We start from the raw sequence: 25784 nt of genomic DNA, 5'->3' as shown, positions 1-25784 counted from the left end.
ATCATTGTAGCGGTTCTCCGCCTCATTGCGTGGCCTGCGTATAGGCGTCATCAGCCACGATCGCAATGGGTAGCCTCTGTCGCCCAGCAACCAGCCCCTCAGCCGGGGATGGCGTCCCTCGTACATGCTGGGGATGGATGACCGCGACAACACGAATGAGTCGTGTACACTGCCTGGGTGACGGGCGCAGATGTGCAGGATCATCATGCGGTGGTCGCAGACCACCTGTACGTTCATCGAATAGGTCCCCTTCCTATTAGTGAACACGGCCCTGTTATCTGCAGGTGGCCGCACGGCGACGTGCGTCCCATCGATCGCGCCCTGGACCATGGGGAACCCGGCCACGGCAGAGAAGCCCACGGCCCGGGCATCTTGGCTGGCCCGGTCCACGGGGAAGCGGATGTAGCGGTGCGCCATGGCATATAGGGCATCTGTCACTGCCCGGATGCACCGGTGCACCGATGTCTGCGATATGCCGGACAGGTCCCCACTCGGTGCCTGGAATGACCCCGTTGCATAAAAGTTCAAGGCCACCGTAACCTTGACGGACACAGGGAGAGGGTGTCCCCCGCCAGTGCCACGCGGTGACAGGTGTGCCAGCAGGTGGCAGATGTGTGCCACGGTTTCCCGGCTCATCTGGAGTCTCCTCCTGCATTCCCGGTCCGTGAGGTCCTGGTATGACTGCCGGGGCCGGTACACACGGGGCGCCCTCGGGTGCCTCCGTTGCCGTGGGGCCGCGACGTCCTCCTCCCCCTCCTCGTCCTGTCGGTCGGCTGTCCCTCCAGCCTGGGCCGCTGCCACCTGCCCCTCTGCAGCAGCCTGCGCCGCCTCTCTGGCACGCTCCTCCTCCTCCTCATCCAGGGCAACATAGACATGAGCGGCTGCCGCCACAGCGGCCAACATCGCTGGATGATCTGAAAACATGACGGCCTGGTGGGGGGAGGGGAACGACGACATGTCATCATTGCCCATATCCCCTCCTCCCCCCAGCCAGGTGGCATGGACCGCATGGGTCCAACTGTTGGAGGCTGGCACCTGGCCAGGTGGACCAACTCACTTGCCCTCCCATCCCCCTCCCCAGCAGGGACCCCCCCCCCAAACTCCACCCCGGCACGGCACGGACACCCCCCCCCCAACCTCCACCCCGGCACGGACCCCCCCATCCCCCTCCCTGGCACGGAACACCCCATCCCCCTCCCCGGCACGGACCCCCCCCCCCAACCTCCACCCCGGCACGGACACCCCCATCCCCGGCACGGACCCCCCCCCAACCTCCACCCCGGCACGGACCCCCCCATCCCCCTCCCCGGCACGGACCCCCCCCCCCCCCCCCCAACCTCCACCCCGGCACGGACACCCCCACCCCCCTCCCCGGCACGGATCCTCCCCCCAACCTCCACCCCGGCACGTACATCCCCCTCCCCGGCACGGACCCCCATCCCCCCATCCCCCTCCCCGGCACGGACCCCCCCCCCAACCTCCACCCAGGCACGGACACCCCCATCCCCCTCCCCGGCACGGACCCCCCCCCCCCCCCAACCTCCACCCCGGCACGGACACCCCCATCCCCGGCACGGACCCACCCCCCCCAACCTCCACCCCGGCACGGACCCCCCCATCCCCTTCCCTGGCACGGAACACCCCATCCCCCTCCCCGGCACGGACCCCCCCCCCCCAACCTCCACCCCGGCACGGACACCCCCATCCCCGGCACGGACCCAACCTCCACCCCGGCACGGACCCCCCCATCCCCCTCCCCGGCACGGACCCCCCCCCCCCCCAACCTCCACCCCGGCACGGACACCCCCATCCCCCTCCCCGGCACGGATCCTCCCCCCAACCTCCACCCCGGCACGTACATCCCCCTCCCCGGCACGGACCCCCCCCCCATCCCCCTCCCCGGCACGGACCCCCCCCCCCCCCAACCTCCACCCAGGCACGGACACCCCCATCCCCCTCCCCGGCACGGACCCCACCCCCCCACCAACCTCCACCCCGGCACGGACACCCCCATCCCCGGCACGGACCCCCCCCCCCCAACCTCCACCCCGGCACGGACCCCCCCATCCCCCTCCCCGGCACGGAGGCCCCCCCCCCCAACCTCCACCCCGGCACGGACATCCCCCTCCCCGGCACGGACCCCCTCCCGGCACTCCCCCGGAGCCCAGCCTACTCTTAACCCCTCCCTCCCCCCCCCCCCCGCCGCACACACACACACACAAGCCGAGACACACCTCTCCTCACGCATTCAGACTGCGGCCACGCCATCGCCTGCCCAGAGCCAACCCCCCAGGCCGTCACTCACCTCCACGCTGGTCGGCGTGAACCTGGAGCACAGGGTCACGCCGATGAAAAGGAGGTTTAATTTACGTCGACGTGAACGGTCATCACGTCGACGAGACTTCGGCCCATCCGGAAGGGAGAATATCGGCAGGCCGAAAATCGGCTGCCTTGCGCAGACCCGTGACATTCTCCGCGGCAGCGGCGACATTAACGCCCCGCCGACTTTTCTCCCTTCGGAGACTTCGGCAACCGGCGGGGGCGGGTTTCACGGCGGCCAACGGCCATTCTCCGACCCTCTGGGGGGTCGGAGAATGACGCCCCAGTTTAGAAGCCGTCTCTCATTTTAGGGCTGCGATGAGGAGGAATTTTTTTCTGAGTGTCATTAATGACCCTGGGTCATTGAATATATTGAAGACATGATGTGGAGATGCCGGCATTGGACTGGGGTGAGCACAGTAAGATGTCTTGCAACACCAGGTTAACCTCATTCACCTGAGGAAGGAGCAGTGCTCCGAAAGCTAGTGATTTGAAACAAACCTGTTGGACTTTAACCTGGTGTTGTAAGACTTCTTGCTGAATATATTGAAGGCAGAGTTAGACAGTTTTTTGATCTCCAAGGAGGTTGAGGGTTATGGGAGCTGGACAGGAAAGTGGAGCTAAATCTCGACCATGATCTTGTCGAATGGCGGAACAGGCTCAAAGGGTTAAATGGCCGACACACTGCTACTTATGTTTCTTCATGGCCAATGCGTTGTAACATTATTCTTCCATTGGAAGATGACTTGTTTATTGCACCTCTAATTACCATCTTGTTAATTCTCTTAGACGGTGTTACTTGAAGCTATTTTCACATGTGCCAAATAGTGTCTCTTCGTTTAATGCCATCTCTATTTATTTTGCTTCTTCAAATGATGTAATTCAGAATGATGCATTGTATAGAAGGGTGAATTTACAAACTTTCTTATTTATTGCTGCTGCATATGCACATAGCCCATGATTTGATGATGTGCACAGGCTGTGGGAGAAGTCCCCCTGGCAACATGGTCCTTTTCCAGTTTGAAAGGCATTGATGGTATGTTAGTATAAATTCCTCAAATATATATAAATATTTTAAAAATTTGGAGTACCCAATTATTTTTTCCAATTAAGGGGCAACTGAGCGTGGCCAATCCACCTATCCTGCACATCCTTTGGGTTGTGGGGGTGAGACCCACGCAGACACGGGCGGGAAGAATGTGCAAACTCCACACTGACAGTGACCCGGGGCCGGAATCGAACTTGGGCCCGTGGCACTGTGAGGCAGCAGTACTAACCACTGCGCCACCCTACCTCAAATGAATATAGACTGTAAATTAATTTCTTGCATCACTGAGGGATGATAAAATAGTAATATAACATTTCTACATAGTTTATTGCACTTAATTTGAATAATCGTCTCTTTAATACTTGGCTTTTTTTCTGATCCTCTATGTCTAACCATAATGCATTATCCCTCCTCTCTCTGCAACCTTTCGCCATCCTCCAAATCTCCTCTATTGCACAGCTCATTAGGACCTTTATCTGTTTGGTTCCATACCTATCTGACCATAGTTAGAATATTTCCAACAATCTGCAGCCATCTACATCATTATCTCTGGAGTTTTCCAATGATCTATCTCTAGTCTCCATTTATTAATCATTTATAAGTTGTGGTATTACCCACATATAACATGGAGAGCCAACTTTATCTCCAGAGCCATTAACTCCCTTCAGAAATTCTATACCTTTACTTCCAATTCCATCCCTCTCACTGGCCACTTTCTTTCACGCTAAAGCAAACTCTTTTATCCATTATCAGATTCTGAACCTAGCTCTTTATTCCACACCATGCTCATCATAAAGAACATCTACTTACACCTCTGAAAAGTTACACACCTCCGCCTCTACTGCAGTCTTTCTGCTGAAACTCTCAGCCAGGTCTAGACTCTCTAATATTCTAATGCTCTCAAGGTTTGACATATTGCTGCTTACTTTCCCCAGCAATTTAAAATTTTCATTCTCAGGCTTAAATCCATTAATGGCCTTGCCCCTTCCCATCTCCATAGCTTAATTTAATTCTACAACCTCCCAAACCATACACTGTGGCAGTTTGTGCATTCCTGATTCCCACACCCAAATTGGCAGTGCTCCTTCAGCCACCTGGACCACATGTTTGTAAAGTCATTCCCTAAACTCTTTTGCCTCATCAGCTACCTCCACATCATGAAGGTGCTCCTTAAAACACTCCTTTTTGATTAAACATTTATCCACGTCTCTTTATATTATCTCCTTTTGGCTTGGCATTCAGTTTGTGTCTTATTATATATCTGTGCAGCACTGATAGACATTTTTCTTCAAGGCACTGCAGCTTATAATCTTTATTAGTGTCACAAGTAGGCTTACATTAACACTGCAATGAAGTTACTGTGAAAAAAGCAGCAATAGAGTATTATTTGGCAGCTTATAGCAGCAGTATTATTCCTGAAAAAAGAAACCTGCAAATGTTGAAGTCAGTTTCTATCTTCCCCAAAACTTGTGGTGTATACCTTTCTAATTTCCATTATCCTATAGTGCAGAAAGAAAACGAAGCTACGATCAAGTGGGAAAATATATGAAAAATCTAACTTGATAGTAATTTCCATTTGTATTTTACAGGACCAGGAAAGTGATGCAATTCATGAGCTTTCTCTGTCTGAATGGTGCCTTTGGCAAAATCGTCCATTTTCTACCCATTTTGTTGACCATTCTGATCGCTGCCGGCACTTCATAAGCATTATGGACATGATCGATTTGATGAGACAAGAAGGGGTCAGTGAGATAATCTATTGAAAGTTTTTAAAAAAATTATCGGTGAAACACTAAAAAAGAACTGCTGAACAAACTGCAAGAACAGTTTTTGCTTCCAGCAAAATCTAAATTGCATATTTTGTTACAATAAGTTGTCGCCTTGCCTCCCATTTTCTTTCTTTTTTTTGAGTTCCCTTCAGATCATATCTCATGGCTAGTGTACTCCCATATCAGCAGCAATGCATTCTTGACTAGCTGCAATATGCACTTGGTGTAAAAATCCCCCTTTTTTGTGACATGATTTCTTCCTGCAACAAATTGAAATAACTCATCTGTATTCTGTCTGATTAACAAAAGATGTGCATTATGGAGCAGTCAAGAAAAGCCTCATTGTACAATTGTCTGGTACAATTGTCTGGTAGCAGGTTTAATGTGAGTGCTGGCTATTTTCCACAGTTCCCTTGATTCTGAAACTGTCCCAGCAGATTGGAAGTTAGCAAAAAACAATGCTTTCCAAGGAAGGAGGGAGAGAGAAAATGAGTTACTACAGTCTAGTTAGCCGGATATCAGTCATTGGGAAAGTACTGGAATCAATTCTAAAGGAAGCATTAACAATGCACTTAAAAAAAAAGCATAGTATGGTTAGAGTAAGTCTGTTTTAAGAAAGGGAATTCCTTTTGAGGATTTAACTAGTTGAGTAGATAAAGGAGAACCAGTACATATAGCGTATCTGGAATTCTAAAAGGCATTCGATATGGGTGCCACACAAAAAGGTGAATACACAACATCAGGGCTCATGGAACTGTGCTGATGCATTAGCATGATGAGTGGATTGGTTAATGTACAGGAAGCAGAGAATAGGAATTAGAACATAGAACCTAGAATATAGAAAAATACAGCACAGAACTGGCCCTTCGGCCCACGATGTTGTGCCGAACTTTTGTCCTAGATTAAGAACAAATTAATCTACACCCCATCATTCTACCATAATCCATGTACCTATCTAATAGCCGCTTGAAGGTCCCTAATGTTTCCGACTCAACTACTTCCACAGGCAGTGCATTCCATGCCCCCACTACTCTCTGGGTAAAGAACCTACCTCTGACATCCCCCCTATATCTTCCACCATTCACCTTAAATTTATGTCCCCTTGTAATGGTTTGTTCCACCCGGGGAAAAAGTCTCTGACTGTATATCTATTCCCCTGATCATCTTATAAACCTCTATCAAGTTGCCCCTCATCCTTCTCCGTTCTAATGAGAAAAGGACTAGCACCCTCAACCTTTCCTCGTAAGACCTACTCTCCATTCCAGGCAACATCCTGGTAAATCTCCTTTGCACCTTTTCCAAAGCTTCCACATCCTTCCTAAAATGAGGCGACCAGAACTGTACACAGTACTCCAAATGTGGCCTTACCAAGGTTTGGTACAGCTGCATCATCACCTCACGGCTCTTCAATTCAATCCCTCTGCTAATGAACGCTAGCAAACCATAGGCCTTCACAGCTCTATCCACTTTAGTGACAACTTTCAAAGGTCTATGAACATAGACCCCAAGATCTCTCTGCTCCTCCACATTGCCAAGAAACTTACCGTTAACCCTGTATTCCGCATTCATATTTGTCTTTCCAAAATGGACAAACTCACACTTTTCAGGGTTAAACTCCATCTGCCATTTCTCAGCCCAGCTCTGTATCCTATCTATGTCTCTTTGCAGCCGACAACAGCCCTCCTCACTATCCACAACTCCACCAATCTTCGTATCGTCTGCAAATTTACTGACCCACCCTTCAACTCCCTCATCCAAGTCATTAATGAAAATCACAAACAGCAGAAGACCCAGAACTGATCCCTGCGGTACGCCACTGGTAACTGGGCTCCAGGCTGAATATTTGCCATCCACCACCACTCTCTGACTTCTATCGGTTAGCCAGTTTGTTATCCAACTGGCCAAATTTCCCACTATCCCATGCCTCCTTACTTTCTGCATAAGCCTACCATGGGGAACCTATCAAATGCCTTACTAAAATACATGTACACTACATCTACTGCTTTACCTTCATCCATGTGCTTAGTCACCTCCTCAAAGAATTCAATAAGACTTGTGAGGCAAGACCTACCCCTCACATCCATGCTGACTATCCCTAATCAAGTAGTGTCTTTCCAGATGCTCAGAAATCCTATCCCTCAGCACCCTTTCCATTACTTTGCCTACCACCAAAGTAAGACTAACTGGCCTGTAATTCCCACGGTTTTCCCTATTCACTTTTTTGAACAGGGGCACAACATTCGCCACTCTCCAATCCCCTGGTACTACCCCTGTTGACAGTGAGGACGAAAAGATCATTGCCAATGGCTCTGCAATTTTATCTCTTGCTTCCCATAGAATCCTTGGATATATCCCGTCAGGCCTGGGGGACTTGTCTATCCTCAAGTTTTTGAAAATGCCCAACACATCTTCCGTCCTAACAAGTATTTCCTCGAGCTTACCAGTCTGTTTCACACTGTCCTCTCCAACAATATGGCCCCTCTCATTCGTAAATACAGAAGAAAAGTACTCGTTCAAGACCTCTCCTATCTCTTCAGATTCAAGACACAATCTCCCGCTACTGTCCTTGATCGGACCTACCCTCGCTCTAGTCATTCTCATATTTCTCACATATGTGTAAAAAGCCTTGGGGTTTTCCTTGATCCTGCCCGCCAAAGATATTTCATGCCCTCTCTTGGCTCTCCTAATCCCTTTCTTCAGTTCCCTCCTGGCTATCTTGTATCCCTCCAGTGCCCTGTCTGAACCTTGTTTCCTCAGCCTTACATAAGTCTCCTTCTTCCTCTTAACAAGACATTCAACTTCTCTTGTCAATCATGGTTCCCTCACTCGACTATCTCTTCCCTGCCTGACAGGGACATACATATCAAGGACACGTAGTATCTGTTCCTTGAACAAATTCCACATTTCTATTGTGTTCTTCCCTGACAGCTTATGTTCCCAACTTATGCACTTCAGTTCTTGCCTGACAGCATCGTATTTACCCTTCCCCCAATTGCAAACCTTGCCCTGTTGCACGCACCTATCCCTCTCCATTACTGAAGTGAAAGTCACAGAATTGTGGTCACTATCTCCAAAATGCTCCCCCACTAACAAATCTATCACTTGCCCTGGTTCATTACCAAGTACCAAATCCAATATGGCCTCCCCTCTGGTCGGACAATCTACATACTGTGTTAGGAAAGCTTCCTGGACACACTGCACAAACACCACCCCATCCAAACTATTTGATCTGAAGAGTTTCCACTCAATATTTGGGAAGTTGAAGTCACCCTTGACTACTACCCTGTGACTTCTGCACCTTTCCAAAATCTGTTTCCCAATCTGTTCCTCCACATCTCTGCTGCTATTGCGGGGGTCTATAGAAAACTCCCAACAAGGTGACTGCTCCTTTCCTATTTCTGACTTCCACCCATACTACCTCAGTAGGCAGACCCTCCTCGAAATGCCTTTCTGCAGCTGTTATACTATCTCTAATTAACAATGCAACCCCCCCCCCCACCTCTTTTACCACCCTCCCTAACCTTATTGAAACATCTATAATCAGGAACCCCTCCAACATCCATTTCTGCCCCTCTTCTATCCAAGTTTCCGTGATGGCCACCACATCGTAGTCCCAAGTACCAATCCATGCTTTGAGTTCACCCACCTTATTCCTGATGCTTCTTGCGTTGAAGTATACACACTTCAACCCATCTCCATGCCTGCAAGTACTCTCCTTTGTCAGTATTACCTTCCCCACAGCCTCACTACACGCTTTGACATCCTGAACATCGACTACCTTAGTTGCTGGACTACAAATTCGGTTCCCATTCCCCTGCCAAATTAGTTTAAACCCTCCCGAAGACTACTAGAAAACCTCCCTCCCAGGATATGGTGCCCCTTTGGTTCAGATGCAACCCGTCCTGCTTGTACAGGTCTCACCTTCCCCCGAATGCGCTCCAATTATCCAAATACCTGAAGCCCTCCTACACCATTCCTGCAGCCACGTGTTCAACTGCACTCTCTCCCTATTCCTAGCCTCGCTATCATGTGGCACCGGTAACAAACCAGAGATGACAACTCTGTCTGTCCTGGCTTTTAACTTCCAGCCTAACTCCCTAAACTCATTTATTACCTCCACACCCCTTTTCCTACCTATGTCGTTGGTACCAATGTGCACCACGACTTCTGGCTGCTCACCCTCCACCTTAAGGATCCTGAAGACACGATCCGAGACATCCCTGGCCCTGGCACCCGGGAGGCAACATACCTTCCGGGAGTCTCGCTCGTGACCACAGAATCTCCTATCCCACTAACCATTTGAGTCTCCTATCACTATTGCTTTTCCACTCTTTCCCCCCCCTTCCCTTCTGAGCCCCAGAGCCAGACTCAGTGTGAAAGACCTGGCCGCTAGGGCCTTCCCCCGGTAGGTCGTGTCCCTCCCTCCCCCCCCCCCCCCCCCCCCCCCCAGCATCCAAAACGGTATACTTGTTTTGAAGGGGAATGGCCACGAGGGATCCCTTCACTGTCTGCCCATTCGTTTTTTTTCCCGTGACTGCAACCCAGCTACTCTTGTCCTGTACCTTGGGTGTGGTTACCTCCCTGTAACTCTTGTCTATTACCCCCTCTGCCTCCCGGATGATCCGAAGTTCATCCAGCTCTCGCTCCAGTTCCCTAACACGGTCTCTGAGGAGCTGGAGTTGGGTGCACTTCCGTCAGATATAGTCAGCGGAGACACCGGTGGTATCCCTGACCACCCACATCCTACAGGAGGAGCATGCAACTGCCCTAGCCTCCATCCCCTCTTACCTTACAGAATATAGCTGCACTGTGGACCAACTGGAACTCCGCCCTCCGACTCTGCTCCCAGTCAGCTGCACTCTCTGTAAACTCCCGGCTCCATTCACGGTCTTTGAGGAAATGTAGGAAATTAAATGAAAGGAGCACCTAACTCCCTCAGTCACCAAACTCTCACTATAGCACTCAAATGCACCCAAATTCAGCACTCCCTCAGTCACCAAAGTTTCACTATAGCACTCAAATGCATCCAAATTCAGCACTCCCTCAGTCACCAAACTCTCACTATAGCACTCAAATGCACCCAAATTCAGCACTCAGTGCAAACAAAGTCTGCACTGTAGCTGGCTCACATTTATACTGTGAATCTAGCCTCTGAAAACTGGCCTAATCCAATTAACTAATTAACAAGCTCCAGCTGCAAGTAGCTACAAGTATAATTTATTGGGACATTTTCAAGTTTGCAGGCTTTGACTAGTGGAATGCCACAAGGATCAGTACTGAGGCTTCAGCTAATTACTATATATTAATAATTATATAGTAATCATTATATAATTATATTATTGAGAAAGCGACTAATGTATCTAAGTTTGCTGATGAAACAAAGCTAGGTGAAAGTTGAAGCTGTGAGGAATACACAGGAGGCTGCAAAAAGATATAGACAAGCTAAATGAGTGGGCAACAAGATGGCAGATGGAGCATAATGTGGAAAAGTGTGTGCTTTATTCATTTTGGTCGTAAGAATAGAAAAGCAGATCTTTTTAAGTGAGAAACTTGTAAATGTTGATGTGCAGAGAGATATGGGTGTGCTCATACAAGGAATATCAAGTTAGCATGCAGGTACAGCAATCAGTTAGGAAGACAAATAGCTTGTTGGCAAGTACAGAAGCAAGGGTGTCTTTCTGCAGCTGTGCAGGGCTTTGGTGAGACCACACGTGGAGTAGTGTGTGCAGTTTTGGTCTCCCTGTCTAAGAAAGTATATATTTGTCATTGAGGAGGTGCACCAAAGGTTCACTAGATTGATTCCTGGGATGGCAGGATTGTCACATGAGGAGAAACTGGGTCACCTGGGTCGGCATTCACTGGAACCTAGAAGAATGAGAGAGGATCTAACCAAAACATATAAAATTTTGTTAGGGCTGGACAGACTGGATGCAGCGTTGTTGTTTCCTCTGGGTCTGTGGGGGGGTGGGGGGGACGGGGACGGTGTTCTCAGGATATGGGGTAGACCATTTAGGACTGAGTTGAGGAGAAACTTCTTCACTTGGGTGGCGAACCTGTGGAATTCCCTACCACAGTAGACTGTAGAGACCAAGTCACTGAATATATTTAAGAAACAAGTCGATAGATTTCTAGACTCTAAAGGTGTGAAGAGGTATGGGGAGGATGGTGTTGAGATAGACGATAATATTGAATGGTGGAGCAGGCTTTAAAGGCCGAATGGCCTACTCCTATTTTCTATGTTACTATGTTGGCCTTGATCACAAGAGAGTTGGAATACAGGAGTAAAGATGTCTTGCCGTAATTGGAGGGAGGTTTGATGAGAGCACACCTGCAATACTGAGCAATTTTGGTTTCCATTTTTAAGGAAGGAAATACTTGCAGTTCAGCAAAGATTCACTAGGTTGATCCATGGGCTGTGAGGATTTCCTATGATTACAGATTGACTAAATTCTCTTGAGTTTAGAAGAATCAGAGGTGATCTCATTGAAACATACAGGTTCTGAAGGGGCTTGATTGGGTAGACACTGAGTTTGTTTTCCCCTGTCTGGAGAATCTAAAAAATTGGGGGCACAGTTTCAGGACAAAGGGAGATCATTTAACACCAAGGAGGAGAAATTTCTTCACTCAATGGCTGTGAATTCCCTACTCCAGAAGACTGTGGATGCTCCATCATAGACAGATTTTTGATTGCTCAGGGAATCAAAGGATATTAGGAACAGGCGGGTAAGTGGAGTTGAAGGCCAAGATCAGTCATAATTATATTGAATGACGGAGCAGGCTGTCTGCTCTACTCCTATTTTGTATGATTTTCAATATGTTATACGTTGTACTTACAGATGAACCAATAAATATAATTTGGTAATTTAAGGGAAGGAAAGAAAAAGATCCAAATTCATAGAATTTGCAATGCAGAAGGAGGCCATTTGGCCAGTCGAGTCTGCACCGGCTCTTGGAAAAAGCACCCTAAGCCTGCACTTCCACCCTATCCCCACGCTTCCACCCTAAACCAGTAACTCCACCTAACGTTTTGGATACTACGGGCAATTTATCATGGCCAATCCACCTAACCTGAATATCTTTGGACTGTGGGAGGAAACCGGAGCACCCGGAGGAAACCCACGCAGACACGAGAAGAACGTTCAGACTCCACACAGACAGTGACCCAAGCCGGGAATTGAACCTGGGACCCTGGAGCTGTGAAGCAAATGTGCTAACCACTGCTCCCATGCTGGGCAGTGGATTACATGGATCTGGGATAGAATCTAACCCAGACTGCCTGGCTTTAAGGATGATAAGTGAAATACATTTAGAATCAGAATACTACCGTGCAGAAGAGGCCCTTCGGCCCATCAGGTCTTCACCGACGCATGAAAGGTCCTTACCTGCCCACCTAATCCCACTCGCCAGCACTTGGCCATAGCCTTGAATGTTATGACGTGCCAAGTACTTATCAAGGTACTTTTTAAAGGATGTGAGGCTACCTGCCTCTACCACCCTCCCAGGCAGTGCATTCCAGACTGTCACCACTCTCTGGTTTAAAAAAAGGTTTTCCTTAAACCCTGTTGCTAATTTTCTCCTTGGTTCAATTGCTCTGTTTTGTTACCTTTGCTCTTGAGTCGCCAGGTATCTTTATGATACCGCCACGTGGTTCAAGTCCGAGTAATGATCAATAATCCAATACACCGATTAGTAAGATTTAAATCAAAGCACATTTATTATACACAGTAATCGCTACTCATGCACAAATTCTATGTTTAAGCTACTTCTACAACTAACAGGCCTATACTTAACTTGGAACTGGCCCACCAGGTCAGGGAAACAAATGGCCTTTTGTTCGGGTTCTGAGCCTGCGGGATTCGAAGTTGGTACAGATTGGTAGCTAGGAGCGCCTATCTCGTAGCGAGCGTTGAATTAAGACTTACAGTTTCGACCAGCTGCTGAAGAGTGAAGAGCTGGAGAAGCGGTGGAGAAGAGAGCGACTTGAACTTGGGGCTCAATTCTTATAGTCCCCAGGGGCTTTCCGCCTTTCGGGGCGGATCCTGTACCTGGTCCCAAGTGATTGGACTTTGTCCCAATCGTTTGCTTCGATTTTCTCCAATGCTGGAGCGGTTCCCTGATCGATGGGCGATCTTGAGGTGGTCGTTCATCTCCTTTTGTGTAGGCTCCTGCTGGCGCCGAAGAGTCTGGTTTGGCTTTGTGTGTGTAAATGTTGCTTATTGTTCCCGGGGATTGCTCATTAGTATGCAGATGGCTGGTGTTTTGTTATGCTGATGGTTGCTGGTATCGATAGTGTCTGGCCTTCCCAGAGGTAAATGCACAGACAACCTGCAGCTGCTCGTTTGTGTCTTGTTGGCTGACTTTCCCATCAGCCTTTGCCGTTCGCTATTTTGAATCGGAAGTTGGCCATTTTAAGTGGCTACAATCCCCCCCCCCCCCCTAAACCTCCCATCCCTCACTTGAACTTGAGCCCCCTCATAACTGACCTGTCCACCCTGTCCATGCCCCTCATAATTTTGTACCTCAATCAGGTCACCCCTCAGTCTTCTCTGCTCCAAAGAAAACAATCCGAGCCTATCCAAACTCTTCATAACTTAAATTTTCCATCCCAGGCAACATTCTGGTGAATCTTCTCTGCAACCTCTCCAGTGCAGTTACATCCTTCCTATAATGTGGCGACCAGAATTGCACACAGTAATCCAGCTGTAGCCTCACCAAAGTTCTATACAGCTTCACCATGATTCCCCTGCTTTTGTAATATTGCCCCGATTGATAAGTGTCCCATATGCCTTTTCCACAACCCTATTAACCTGCCCATCTGCCTTCAAAGATCTATGGACAAACATGCCCAAGGTCCCTTTGTTCTTTGAAAATTCCCAGTGTCAGAACTTTCACAGTATACTTCCAAAGTGTATCAGCTCACACTTTTCAGGGTTAAATCCCAACTGCCACTTATCTGCCCATTTGACCATCCCGTCTATATCTTCCTGCAACCCAAGACACTCAACCTCACTGTTAACCACCCGGCTAATCTTTGTGTCATCCGCAAACTTAACTGATCCTACCCCCTATATAGTCATCTATATAAGTGACAACCAATAGGGGGCCCAGCACAGATCCCTGTGGTATACCACTTGTCACTGGCTTCCAGACACTAAAGCAGCTGTCTATCATCACCCTCTGTTGCCTACCGCTAAGTCAATTATGAAACCACCGTATCAAATCCCCCTGTATCCCATGTGCATTTGCCTTCTCAAAATTTCTCCCATGTGGGACCTTGTTGAAGTCTTTGCTGAAATCCATGTAAATTACGATCAACTGCACTACCCTCATCTACACACTTGGTTACATGCTCAAAAAATTCAATCAAATTTATTAGGCATGATCTCCCTCTGACAAAGCCATGCTGACTATCCCTGATCAAACCGTGCCTCTCCAAGTGAAGATAGATTCTCTCCTTCAGAATCTTCTCCAGTAGTTTCCCAACCACTGACGTGAGACTTACTGGTCTGTAGGTCCCTGGCTGGTCTCTACAACCTTTCTTCAATAGTGGGACCATATTTGCTCTTCTCCAGTCCTCTGGCACCACCCATTTGCTCTTCTCCAGTCCTCTGGCACCACCCCTGTGAGAGGAATTAAAAATTTGGGTCAGAGACCAGGAAATCTCCTCCCTCGCCTCCCACAGCAAATTGGGACACAGTTCATCCGAACCTGGAGATTTGTCCACTTTTAAGCCCGTCAATACCTCCAATACCTTGTCACTCCCTATGACAATTTGCTTAAGAACCTCACAGTCTCTCTCCCTGAGTACCATAACTACCTCCTCGTTCTCTTGGGAGAAGACCGATGTGAAATATTCGTTCAACACCCTACCAATGTCCTTTGGCCCCACCCACAGATTTCCCACTTGGTCCTTAATGGGTCCTATCTCTTTCCCTGGTTATAATAATAATCTTAATTATCACAAGTAGGCTTACATTAACACTGCCATGAAGTTATTGTGAAAAGCCCCGAGTCGCCACATTCCAGCGCCTGCTCGGGTAATGAACCGGCACAGGAATTGAATCCGCGCTGCTGACCTTGTTCTGCATTACAAACCAGCTCTCTAGCCCACTGAGCTAAACCAGCTCTTCCCATTGATATACTAATAGAATATCTTGGGATTTTCCCTACTTTTACCAGCCAGAGCTTTCTCATATCCCCTCTTTGGTCTCCTAATTGATTTCTTAAGTTCCATCCTGCACTTTCTGTACTCCACTAATGCCTCTGCAGACTTGTTCCCCTTATACTTGTTAAAAGCCCCTCTTTCCCTTCTCATCGTATGTCTCTGGTCATCCATAGTTCTCTGGGTTTGTTACACCTTCCTATTATCCTAGAGGGAAAATATTGTGCCTGTACCCTCCCCATTTCATCTTTGAATGCCCCCCACTACTCTTCTGTAGATTCCCCCACAAGTAACTCTTTCCAGTCTACCGTGGCCAGATCCTGCCCTATTTTGTTGAAATCTGCTCTCCCCCAATCCAAAACCTTTTTTGCAACTTGTCTACTTTGTGTGTAACAAATTTAAATTGAACCATGTTGTGGTCACGATCACTAGAATGCTCCCCCACCAACACATCAACCACCTGTCCAGCTTGGGCATTGTTCAGGTCCTGGCTAATGGCATCTTCTGACCCTTAGTATTTACTAATATGCATTATTTTTCATTGTAAACATCAGTTTTGTGCTGGAGCTGGCGTGATCAACAAAACCCACGCAGGAGGGACCTGTCCTTCTGGGTTTGAGGCTGGCGCACATTGTAATAGAGCTTATCTTGGATGCCTATTGGTTGATGCAGATTTAGGTGCCTGAAATAGAAAATGTTCCTGTTGTGTTTGTTCCTAGTTGGAACAAGGTCACTTTAAGAGTTTGATCATGTGATGTATTGATGATGTCATCGGCAGTTTGGGCAGGCTGACTGTCTGTTCTAGCTGCCTGTTAGAAAACACCGTTCCAATAAAGCTCTTATTTTGTTTGTACCTTCGTGGTCTGCAAGCCTATCCTTTAAAAGTACCACAAATAAACTGGAGACGAGGTGGTTGGTCTATCCTGCAAACACTTAGAATCGTAGAATCCCTACAGTACAGAAAGAGGTCATTCGGCCCATTGGGTCTGCACCGCCACTTTGAAAGAGCGCCCCAGTCCTATCCTCCACAACCCACCTAACCTATCGAACACTATAAGGGGCAAATTAGCATGGCCAATCCACTTAACTCGCACATCTTTGGACTGTGGGAGGAAACCCACGCAGAGATTGGGAGAATGTGAACTTTCAATCTCATATGAAGTCTGGTGCAACCAGAAAGACCAGGCTCGAAATCCTTGGTCATCGCCGAGCGGTTCAGGTTCCACAAACTTAACGAGTAAAGCGAATCAATTGCGCAATCCGCAGCCACTTTAGAGAAATTAGCTGAATTCTGTGAATTTGGAGATGTCTTGACAGACCATTAGTTTTTTTTAATAAATATTTTATTGAAAATTTTTGGTCAACCAACACAGTACATTGTGCATCCTTTACACAATATTATAACAACACAAATAACAATGACCTATTTTATAAACAAAAAATGAATAAATAATAAATAACAAAAATGAAAACTAACCCTAATTGGCAACTGCCTTATCACAAGTAACACTCTCCAAAAATATAATTTAACAGTCCAATATATAATTATCTGTCGCAACGACCTATACATATTATACAGTATATATTAACAAACCTGAGAGTCCTTCTGGTTCCTCCCCCCCCCCCCCTCCCCGATCCTGGGCTGCTGCTGCTGCCTTCTTTTTTCCATTCCATCTATCTTTCTGCGAGGTATTCGACGAACGGTTGCCACCGCCTGGTGAACCTTTGAGCCGACCCCCTTAGAACGAACTTAATCCGCTCTAGCTTTATAAACCCTGCCATGTCATTTATCCAGGTCTCCACCCCCGGGGGCTTGGCTTCTTTCCACATTAACAATATCCTGCGCCGGGCTACTAGGGACGCAAAGGCCAAAACATCGGCCTCTCTCGCCTCCTGCACTCCCAGCTCTTGTGCAACCCCAAATATAGCCAACCCCCAGCTTGGTTCGACCCGGACCCCCACTACTTTTGAAAGCACCTTTGTCACCCCCATCCAAAACCCCTGTAGTGCTGGGCATGACCAAAACATATGGGTATGATTCGCTGGGCTTCTCGAGCACCTCGCACACCTATCCTCCACCCCAAAAAATTTACTGAGCCATGCTCCAGTCATATGCGCCCTGTGTAATACCTTAAACTGAATCAGGCTTAGCCTGGCACACGAGGATGACGAGTTTACCCTGCTTAGGGCATCTGCCCACAGCCCCTCCTCGATCTCCTCCCCCAGCTCTTCTTCCCATTTCCCTTTTAGTTCATCTACCATAGTCTCCCCTTCGTCCCTCATTTCCCTATATATATCTGACACCTTACCATCCCCCACCCATGTCTTTGAGATCACTCTGTCCTGCACCTCTTGTGTCGGGAGCTGCGGGAATTCCCTCACCTGTTGCCTCGCAAAAGCCCTCAGTTGCATATACCTGAATGCATTCCCTTGGGGCAACCCATATTTCTCGGTCAGCGCTCCCAGACTCGCGAACTTCCCAACCACAAACAGATCTTTCAGTTGCGTTATTCCTGCTCTTTGCCACATTCCATATCCCCCATCCATTCCCCCCGGGGCAAACCTATGGTTGTTTCTTATCGGGGACCTCCCCAAGGCTCCAGTCTTTCCCCTATGCCGTCTCCACTGTCCCCAAATCTTCAGTGTAGCCACCACCACCGGGCTTGTGGTGTAGTTCCTCGGTGAGAACGGCAATGGGGCTGTCACCATAGCCTGTAGGCTAGTCCCCCTACAGGACGCCCTCTCTAATCTCTTCCACGCCGCTCCCTCCTCCTCTCCCATCCACTTACTCACCATTGAAATATTAGCGGCCCAATAATACTCACTTAGGCTCGGTAGTGCCAGCCCCCCCCTATCCCTGCTACGCTGTAAGAATCCCTTCCTCACTCTCGGGGTCTTCCCGGCCCACACAAAACCCATGATGCTCTTTTCAATCCTTTTAAAAAAAAAAAAAAAAAGCCTTTGTGATCACCACCGGGAGGCACTGAAACACAAAGAGGAATCTCGGGAGGACCACCATCTTAACCGCCTGCACCCTCCCTGCCAGTGACAGGGATACCATATCCCATCTCTTGAAATCCTCCTCCATTTGTTCCACCAACCGCGTTAAATTTAACCTATGCAATGTGCCCCAATTCTTGGCTATCTGGATCCCCAGGTAACGAAAGTCCCTTGTTACCTTCCTCAACGGTAGGTCCTCTATTTCTCTACTCTGCTCCCCTGGATGCACCACAAACAACTCACTTTTCCCCATGTTCAATTTATACCCTGAAAAATCCCCAAACTCCCCAAGTATCCGCATTATTTCTGGCATCCCCTCCGCCGGGTCTGCCACGTATAGTAGCAAATCGTCCGCATACAAAGATACCCGGTGTTCTTCTCCTCCTCTAAGTACTCCCCTCCACTTCTTGGAACCCCTCAACGCTATCGCCAGGGGCTCAATCGCCAGTGCAAACAATAATGGGGACAGAGGGCATCCCTGCCTTGTCCCTCTATGGAGCCGAAAATATGCAGATCCCCGTCTATTCGTGACCACGCTCGCCATCGGGGCCCTATACAACAGCTGCACCCATCTAACATACCCCTCTCCAAAACCAAATCTCCTCAACACCTCCCACAAATAATCCCACTCCACTCTATCAAATGCTTTCTCGGCATCCATCGCCACTACTATCTCCGTTTCACCCTCTGGTGGGGTCATCATCATTACCCCTAACAGCCTCCGTATATTCGTGTTCAGCTGTCTCCCCTTCACAAACCCAGTTTGGTCCTCGTGGACCACCCCCGGGACACATTCCTCTATTCTCATTGCCATTACCTTGGCCAGGATCTTGGCATCTACATTTAGGAGGGAAATAGGTCTATAGGACCCGCATTGTAGCGGGTCCTTTTCCTTCTTTAAGAGAAGCGATATCGTTGCTTCAGACATAGTCGGGGGCAGTTGTCCCCTTTCCTTTGCCTCATTAAAGGTCCTCGTCAATACCGGGGCGAGCAAGTCCACATATTTTTTATAGAATTCGACTGGGAATCCATCCGGTCCCGGGGCCTTTCCCGCCTGCATGCTCCTAATTCCTTTCACCACTTCTTCTACCTCGATCTGTGCTCCCAGTCCCACCCTTTCCTGCTCTTCCACCTTGGGAAATTCCAGCCGATCCAAGAAGCCCATCATTCTCTCCCTCACATCTGGGGGTTGAGCTTCATATAATTTTTTATAAAATGTCTTGAACACTCCATTCACTCTCTCCGCTCCCCGCTCCATCTCTCCTTCCTCATCCCTCACTCCCCCTATTTCCCTCACTGCTCCCCTTTTCCTCAATTGGTGTGCCAGCAACCTGCTCGCCTTCTCCCCATATTCGTACTGTACACCCTGTGCCTTCCTCCATTGTGCCTCTGCAGTGCCCGTAGTCCGCAAGTCAAATTCTACATGTAGCCTTTGCCTTTCCCTGTACAGTCCCTCCTCCGGTGCTTCCACATATTGTCTGTCCACCCTCAAAAGTTCTTGCAGCAACCGCTCCCGTTCCTTACTCTCCTGCTTCCCTTTATGTGCCCTTATTGATATCAGCTCCCCTCTAACCACCGCCTTCAACGCCTCCCAGACCACTCCCACCTGGACCTCCCCATTATCATTGAGTTCCAAGTACTTTTCAATGCACCCTCTCACCCTTAGACACACCCCCTCATCTGCCATTAGTCCCATGTCCATTCTCCAGGGTGGGCGCCCTCCTGTTTCTTCCCCTATCTCCAAGTCTACCCAGTGTGGAGCGTGATCCGAAATGGCTATAGCCGTATACTCCGTTCCCCTCACCTTCGGGATCAACGCCCTTCCCAGCACAAAAAAGTCTATTCGCAAGTAGACTTTATGGACACAGGAGAAAAACGAGAACTCCTTACTCCTAGGTCTGCTAAATCTCCACGGGTCTACACCTCCCACCTGCTCCATAAAATCTTTAAGTACCTTGGTTGCTGCCGGCCTCCTCCCAGTCCTGGACTTCGACCTATCCAGCCCTGGTTCCAACACCGTATTAAAATCTCCCCCCATTATCAGCTTTCCCATCTCTAGGTCCGGAATGCGTCCTAGCATCCGCCTCATAAAATTGGCATCATCCCAGTTCGGGGCATATACGTTTACCAAAACCACCGTCTCTCCCTGTAATTTGCCACTCACCATCACGTATCTGCCCCCGTTATCCGCCACTATAGTCTTTGCCTCGAACATTACCCGCTTCCCCACTAATATAGCCACCCCCCTGTTTTTCGCATCTAGCCCCGAATGGAACACCTGCCCCACTCATCCTTTGCGTAGCCTAACCTGGTCTATCAGTTTCAGGTGCGTTTCCTGTAACATAACCACATCTGCCTTAAGTTTCTTAAGGTGTGCGAGTACCCGTGCCCTCTTTATCGGCCCGTTCAGCCCTCTCACGTTCCACGTGATCAGCCGGGTTGGGGGGCTTCCTACCCCCTCCCCCCTTGTCGATTAGCCATCCCCTTTTCCCAGCTCCTCACCCGGTTCCCACGAAGCTGTATCTCCCCCAGGCGGTGCCCCCCCCCCCGCCCATCCCCTCCCATACCAGCTCCCCCCTCTCCCCAGCAGCAGCAACCCAGTAATTCCCCCCTCCCACGCCCCCCGCTAGATCCCCCGCTAGCGTAATTACTCCCCCCATGTTGCTCCCAGAAGTCAGCAAACTCTGGCCGACCTCGGCTTCCCCCCGTGACCTCGGCTCGCACCGTGCGACGCCCCCTCCTTCCTGCTTCTCTATTCCCGCCATGATTATCATAGCGCGGGAACCAAGCCCGCGCTTCTACCTTGGCCCCGCCCCCAATGGCCAACGCCCCATCTCCTCCACCTCCCCTCCTCCCCCATCACCACCTGTGGAAGAGAGAAAAGTTACCACATCGCAGGATTAGTACATAAAACTCCTCTTTCCCCCATTTTTAACCCCCCTCTTCGCCCCCCACATTCACCCCACCACTTTGTTCAAACGTTCTTTTTAATAACCCGCTCATTCCAGTTTTTCTTCCACAATAAAAGTCCACGCTTCATCCGCCGTCTCAAAGTAGTGGTGCCTCCCTCGATATGTGACCCACAGTCTTGCCGGTTGCAGCATTCCAAATTTTATCTTCTTTTTATGAAGCACCGCCTTGGCCCGATTAAAGCTCGCCCTCCTTCTCGCCACCTCCGCACTCCAGTCTTGATAAACGCGGATCACCGCGTTCTCCCATTTACTGCTCCGAGTTTTCTTTGCCCATCTAAGGACCATTTCTCTATCCTTAAAACGGAGGAATCTCACCACTATGGCTTTGGGAATTTCTCCTGCTCTCGGTCCTCGCGCCATCACTCGGTATGCTCCCTCCACCTCCAACGGACCCGCCGGGGCCTCCGCTCCCATTAACGAGTGCAGCATCGTGCTCACATATGCCCCGACGTCCGCTCCCTCCGCACCTTCAGGAAGACCAAGAATCCTCAGGTTGTTCCTCCTTGCGTTGTTCTCCAGTGCCTCCAACCTTTCCACACATCGTTTCTGATGTGCCTCATGCGTCTCCGTCTTCACCACCAGGCCCTGTATGTCGTCCTCATTCTCGGCTGCCTTTGCCTTCACGACCCGAAGCTCCCGCTCCTGGGTCTTTTGTTCCTCCTTTAGCCCTTCGATCGCCTGTAGTATCGGGGCCAACAGCTCTTTCTTCATTTCCTTTTTGATCTCTTCCACACAGCATTTCAAGAACTCTTGTTGTTCAGGGCCCCATGTTAAACTGCCACCTTCCGACGCCATCTTGGTTTTTGCTTGCCTTCCTTGCCGCTGTTCTAAAGGATCCACTGCAATCCGGCCACTTTCTCCTCCTTTTTTCATCCGTATCCAGGGGGGATTCCCTTCTGGTTTACCGCAGTGTTTTTAGCCGTCAAAATTGCCGTTGGGGCTCCTATCAAGAGCCCAAAAGTCCGTTTCACCGGGAGCTGCCGAAACGTGCGACTCAGCTGGTCGTCGCTGCACCCGGAAGTCTGACAGACCATTAGTGACAGACAGACTTGTGTGTGGGCTCCAGAAAAGGTTGTTAACAGAAAGCAACTTAGACCTAAAGAAGCATGATTTCTATGAAACTAGCAGCTAAAGAAGTACAAGTATCAACTCGGGCACTAGTATCGGCTGAAATCTTAACACAGACACAAGTTTGAAATTGCCATTGATGAGCAAAAACTGAACACCCAGCAATTGATTACTGGGGTAAAGATGCAATACGCGAGAACTGTGATAAAAAGGGGCACATCGAACATGCGTGTTGGACAAAGAAACAAGAATGATAAAAAGCAAGAGTATCCACGTGATACAAAAGGGGCACAATAAAGGACCAGTCACAGTCAGATGACAAACTGTCGTTGAACGCACTGACCGTTGCGGACACAACGAACCGTTACTGGGTCACTCCTTTACTGGACGGACAACGGGTGAAAATGGAGGTGGACACTGGCTCAGCCATTTCGTAGCCCCCAGAAACTCTTTACGAAGAGAAACTACGACAAATTCGCTCAAAACCTTCTAAGATAATACTCAAAACATATACTGGAGAAGTAGTGCCGTCGAGGGGCTGAATGGATGTAAATTTGCAGCTAAATGGACAGATCGCAGCGTTGCCTCAGCATGTTGATAAAGGTAACTATCCAGCCCTTATGGGGAGAAACCTGGCTGTAGAGAAGCTGGCTAAACTGGGCCGTGGGGAATCTCATGTTGGAGCCTAGAGGAACAGAAAGTTAGCAGCTGGTGAAAAAGCTCTAAAAACGGCTGTGGCCATGGCTCAGGCTAGCAGTGCTCGGACCAAGATGACAAAGGCTCAGCATACTGTAACAAATGCGGTTCAGGATTGAGAAACAGAGGATGAAAAGCTTATGAAAGCTTTGACAAAAATGAAAGTAAAAAGTAAACTGAAAAATTGGGTGAGGATGATCGTAATGCATTTACGTGCTCCCTTTGCAAGTACCAAACCACAAAGGAACAAGAAATTGAGGCAGGTCTTAAAATGCCTGACCAGAAGGAAACTCGAGTTCATTGGAAAGAAAAGTTTTGGAAAAGAGCTGCTAAACCCTTTCATGCATCAAGGGTGAACAAGAATAAAAAGAATGCAGATCGTAAACAGCGGCAACAACAGGAACAAAAGGAGCCAACACAGAAAGTCATGAAGGATGTTTGGTTGGGAGTTGCTCCAGATGACCAAATGAAAGGAGTTGGAGCTGCTCAGATTGCAGTCTGCAACACCACTACTGCAATCCTATTTCATTCTGTACAGCAGCATCTGAAGTCCAGTGAAGATACCAACAGCAAGAAGAATTACCGTAACCTGACTTTGCTTAACAAGCCAACCCTAAAGGCTGAATGCGATATGTTCTTAAAATCCTCAGGTGCAACAGCTTCAACTGGAGAGGTTAGAAGTTGAATTCCAGAAACGAGACTCAAAACGGGAGGGTGAATGCAGCGCGAATTAAACCTCGAAGTGAGAAATGCAGGGTGCGATGGAGGCAATCCTCAATCTGGAGAAGGCACCGCAGAGGTTGTGCCATGAGATTCGGTAAAGGAGGCCCTGTTATGCAGCCCGGAGGGGCAGTGGTTGGCAACTAAAAAACAGATTGATGTCCTGAGCATGAAGAAAAAAGGCTGGAAATACAACTTGGATGACGTTGGAGAACTCTCAACACCCGCAGTACGCCAGCTCCACCTTATTCCGACTGAGTCTATCCTGGGTCTACTGACCTCTGAATGGATAGCTCTGATAAAGCCATCATACCAGATTGTATGACATGTGAACAGGGCTAAACGCCATGTTTAAAAAAAATAAAGGTCAAGAAGTATTGGCAAGGAACTATACTACCAGTGAGAAGTGGATACTGGCCATCATCTTGGCACTGACAGGACTGATCTCCTACACTGTTCAAACTCACGGCGATGTTGTGTGGAGGGGGCATGCTGAACAACAGCTAGAACAAGATTGCCAGAGAGACAAGTCAACTGAGAGTCCGCAACAAACTGTGCCAAGTGAAAACCTGTACATACCCAAGAACCTGACCATACTCCGGAAGCCACAGTGGAAGACAGTATCTCAGTTGAGGACATTTCAACACCGAGTCAACCTTCAAACCCTACGTCGGCTCCCTTTGTGACAACAACGGACGAGGTCCAAACACAACCAAAAACAGCAGGGGTTACAGTCAACATGGAAAAGCAGATGCCGGAGGTTCGCTGACGAGCACGCAAGAATCGATATCCTCTGAAACATCGAACTTATTGACTGTTTGTTAATTGTTTATATTGTAAATGTTGATTGTTAACATTATCCTGTGTTTCAGTGCAGGAACCTCTGATGTAAAGGGGGAGAAAAATGTTGTGTACTCATGTTTGTATAAAGTCACTTTAAGAGTTTAATCATGTGATGTATTGATTACATCATTGTCGATTAGGGCAGTCTATTCTTTTTTTTAAAATAATATTTTATTGAAAATTTTTGGTCAACCAACACAGTACATTGTGCATCCTTTACACAACATTGTAACAATACAGATAATAATGACCTTTTTTAAATTTAAACAAAAACAACAACAAATAAATAAATATTAAATAACAAAAAAATAAAAACTAGCCCTAATTGGCAACTGCCTTGTCTCAGGCCACACATCCCCCCCCATCCCCCCCCCCCCCCCCCCCCCCCAAAGTCCTGGGCCGCTGCTGCTGCCTTCTTTGTTCTCCCCTATCTAACTTTCCGCAAGATATTCGACGAACGGTTGCCACCGCCTAGTAAACCCTTGAGCCGACCCCCTTAGGACGAACTTAATCCGCTCTAACTTTATGAACCCCGCCATATCATTTATCCAGGTCTCCACCCCCGGGGGCTTGGCTTCTTTCCACATTAGCAATATTCTGCGCCGGGCTACTATGGACGCAAAGGCCAAAACATCGGCCTCTTTCGCCTCCTGCACTCCCGGCTCTTGTGCAACCCCAAATATAGCCAACCCCCAGCTTGGTTCGACCCGGACTCCTACTACTTTCGAAAGCACCTTTGTCACCCCCATCCAAAACCCCTGTAGTGCCGGGCATGACCAAAACATATGGGTATGATTCGCTGGGCTTCTCGAGCACCTCGCACACCTATCCTCCACCCCAAAAAATTTACTGAGCCGTGTTCCAGTCATATGTGCCCTGTGTAATACCTTAAACTGAATCAGGCTTAGCCTGGCGCACGAGGACGACGAGTTTACCCTGTTTAGGGCATCTGCCCACATCCCCTCCTCAATCTCCTCCCCTAGCTCTTCTTCCCATTTCCCTTTTAGTTCGTCCATCATAGTCTCCCCTTCGTCTCTCATTTCCCTATATATATCCGACACCTTACCGTCCCCCACCCATTTCTTTGAGATGACTCTGTCCTGCACCTCTTGTGTCGGGAGCTGCGGGAATTCCCTCACCTGCTGCCTCGCAAAAGCCCTCAATTGCATGTACCTGAATGCATTCCC

General features: G+C 48.8%; 1 protein-coding gene across 2 annotated transcripts in view; it reads left to right on the top strand.

Moving 5' to 3' along the window:
* fancm (FA complementation group M) overlaps window positions 1-25784 on the top strand; it is a 238962-nt gene that overhangs the window by 169393 nt on the left and 43785 nt on the right. For both annotated transcript variants that reach the window (XM_072491173.1, XM_072491164.1), the window contains one exon: window positions 4957-5109. In XM_072491173.1, coding sequence (XP_072347274.1) covers window positions 4957-5109 — 153 coding nt within the window. The remainder of the gene's footprint in view (window positions 1-4956; window positions 5110-25784) is intronic.

Source organism: Scyliorhinus torazame, chromosome 2 (assembly GCF_047496885.1).
Source record: "Scyliorhinus torazame isolate Kashiwa2021f chromosome 2, sScyTor2.1, whole genome shotgun sequence".
In the NCBI taxonomy this organism is placed as follows: domain Eukaryota; kingdom Metazoa; phylum Chordata; class Chondrichthyes; order Carcharhiniformes; family Scyliorhinidae; genus Scyliorhinus; species Scyliorhinus torazame.
Note: the sequence above shows the minus strand (reverse complement) of the source record. Positions and strands in the feature narration are given on the sequence as shown.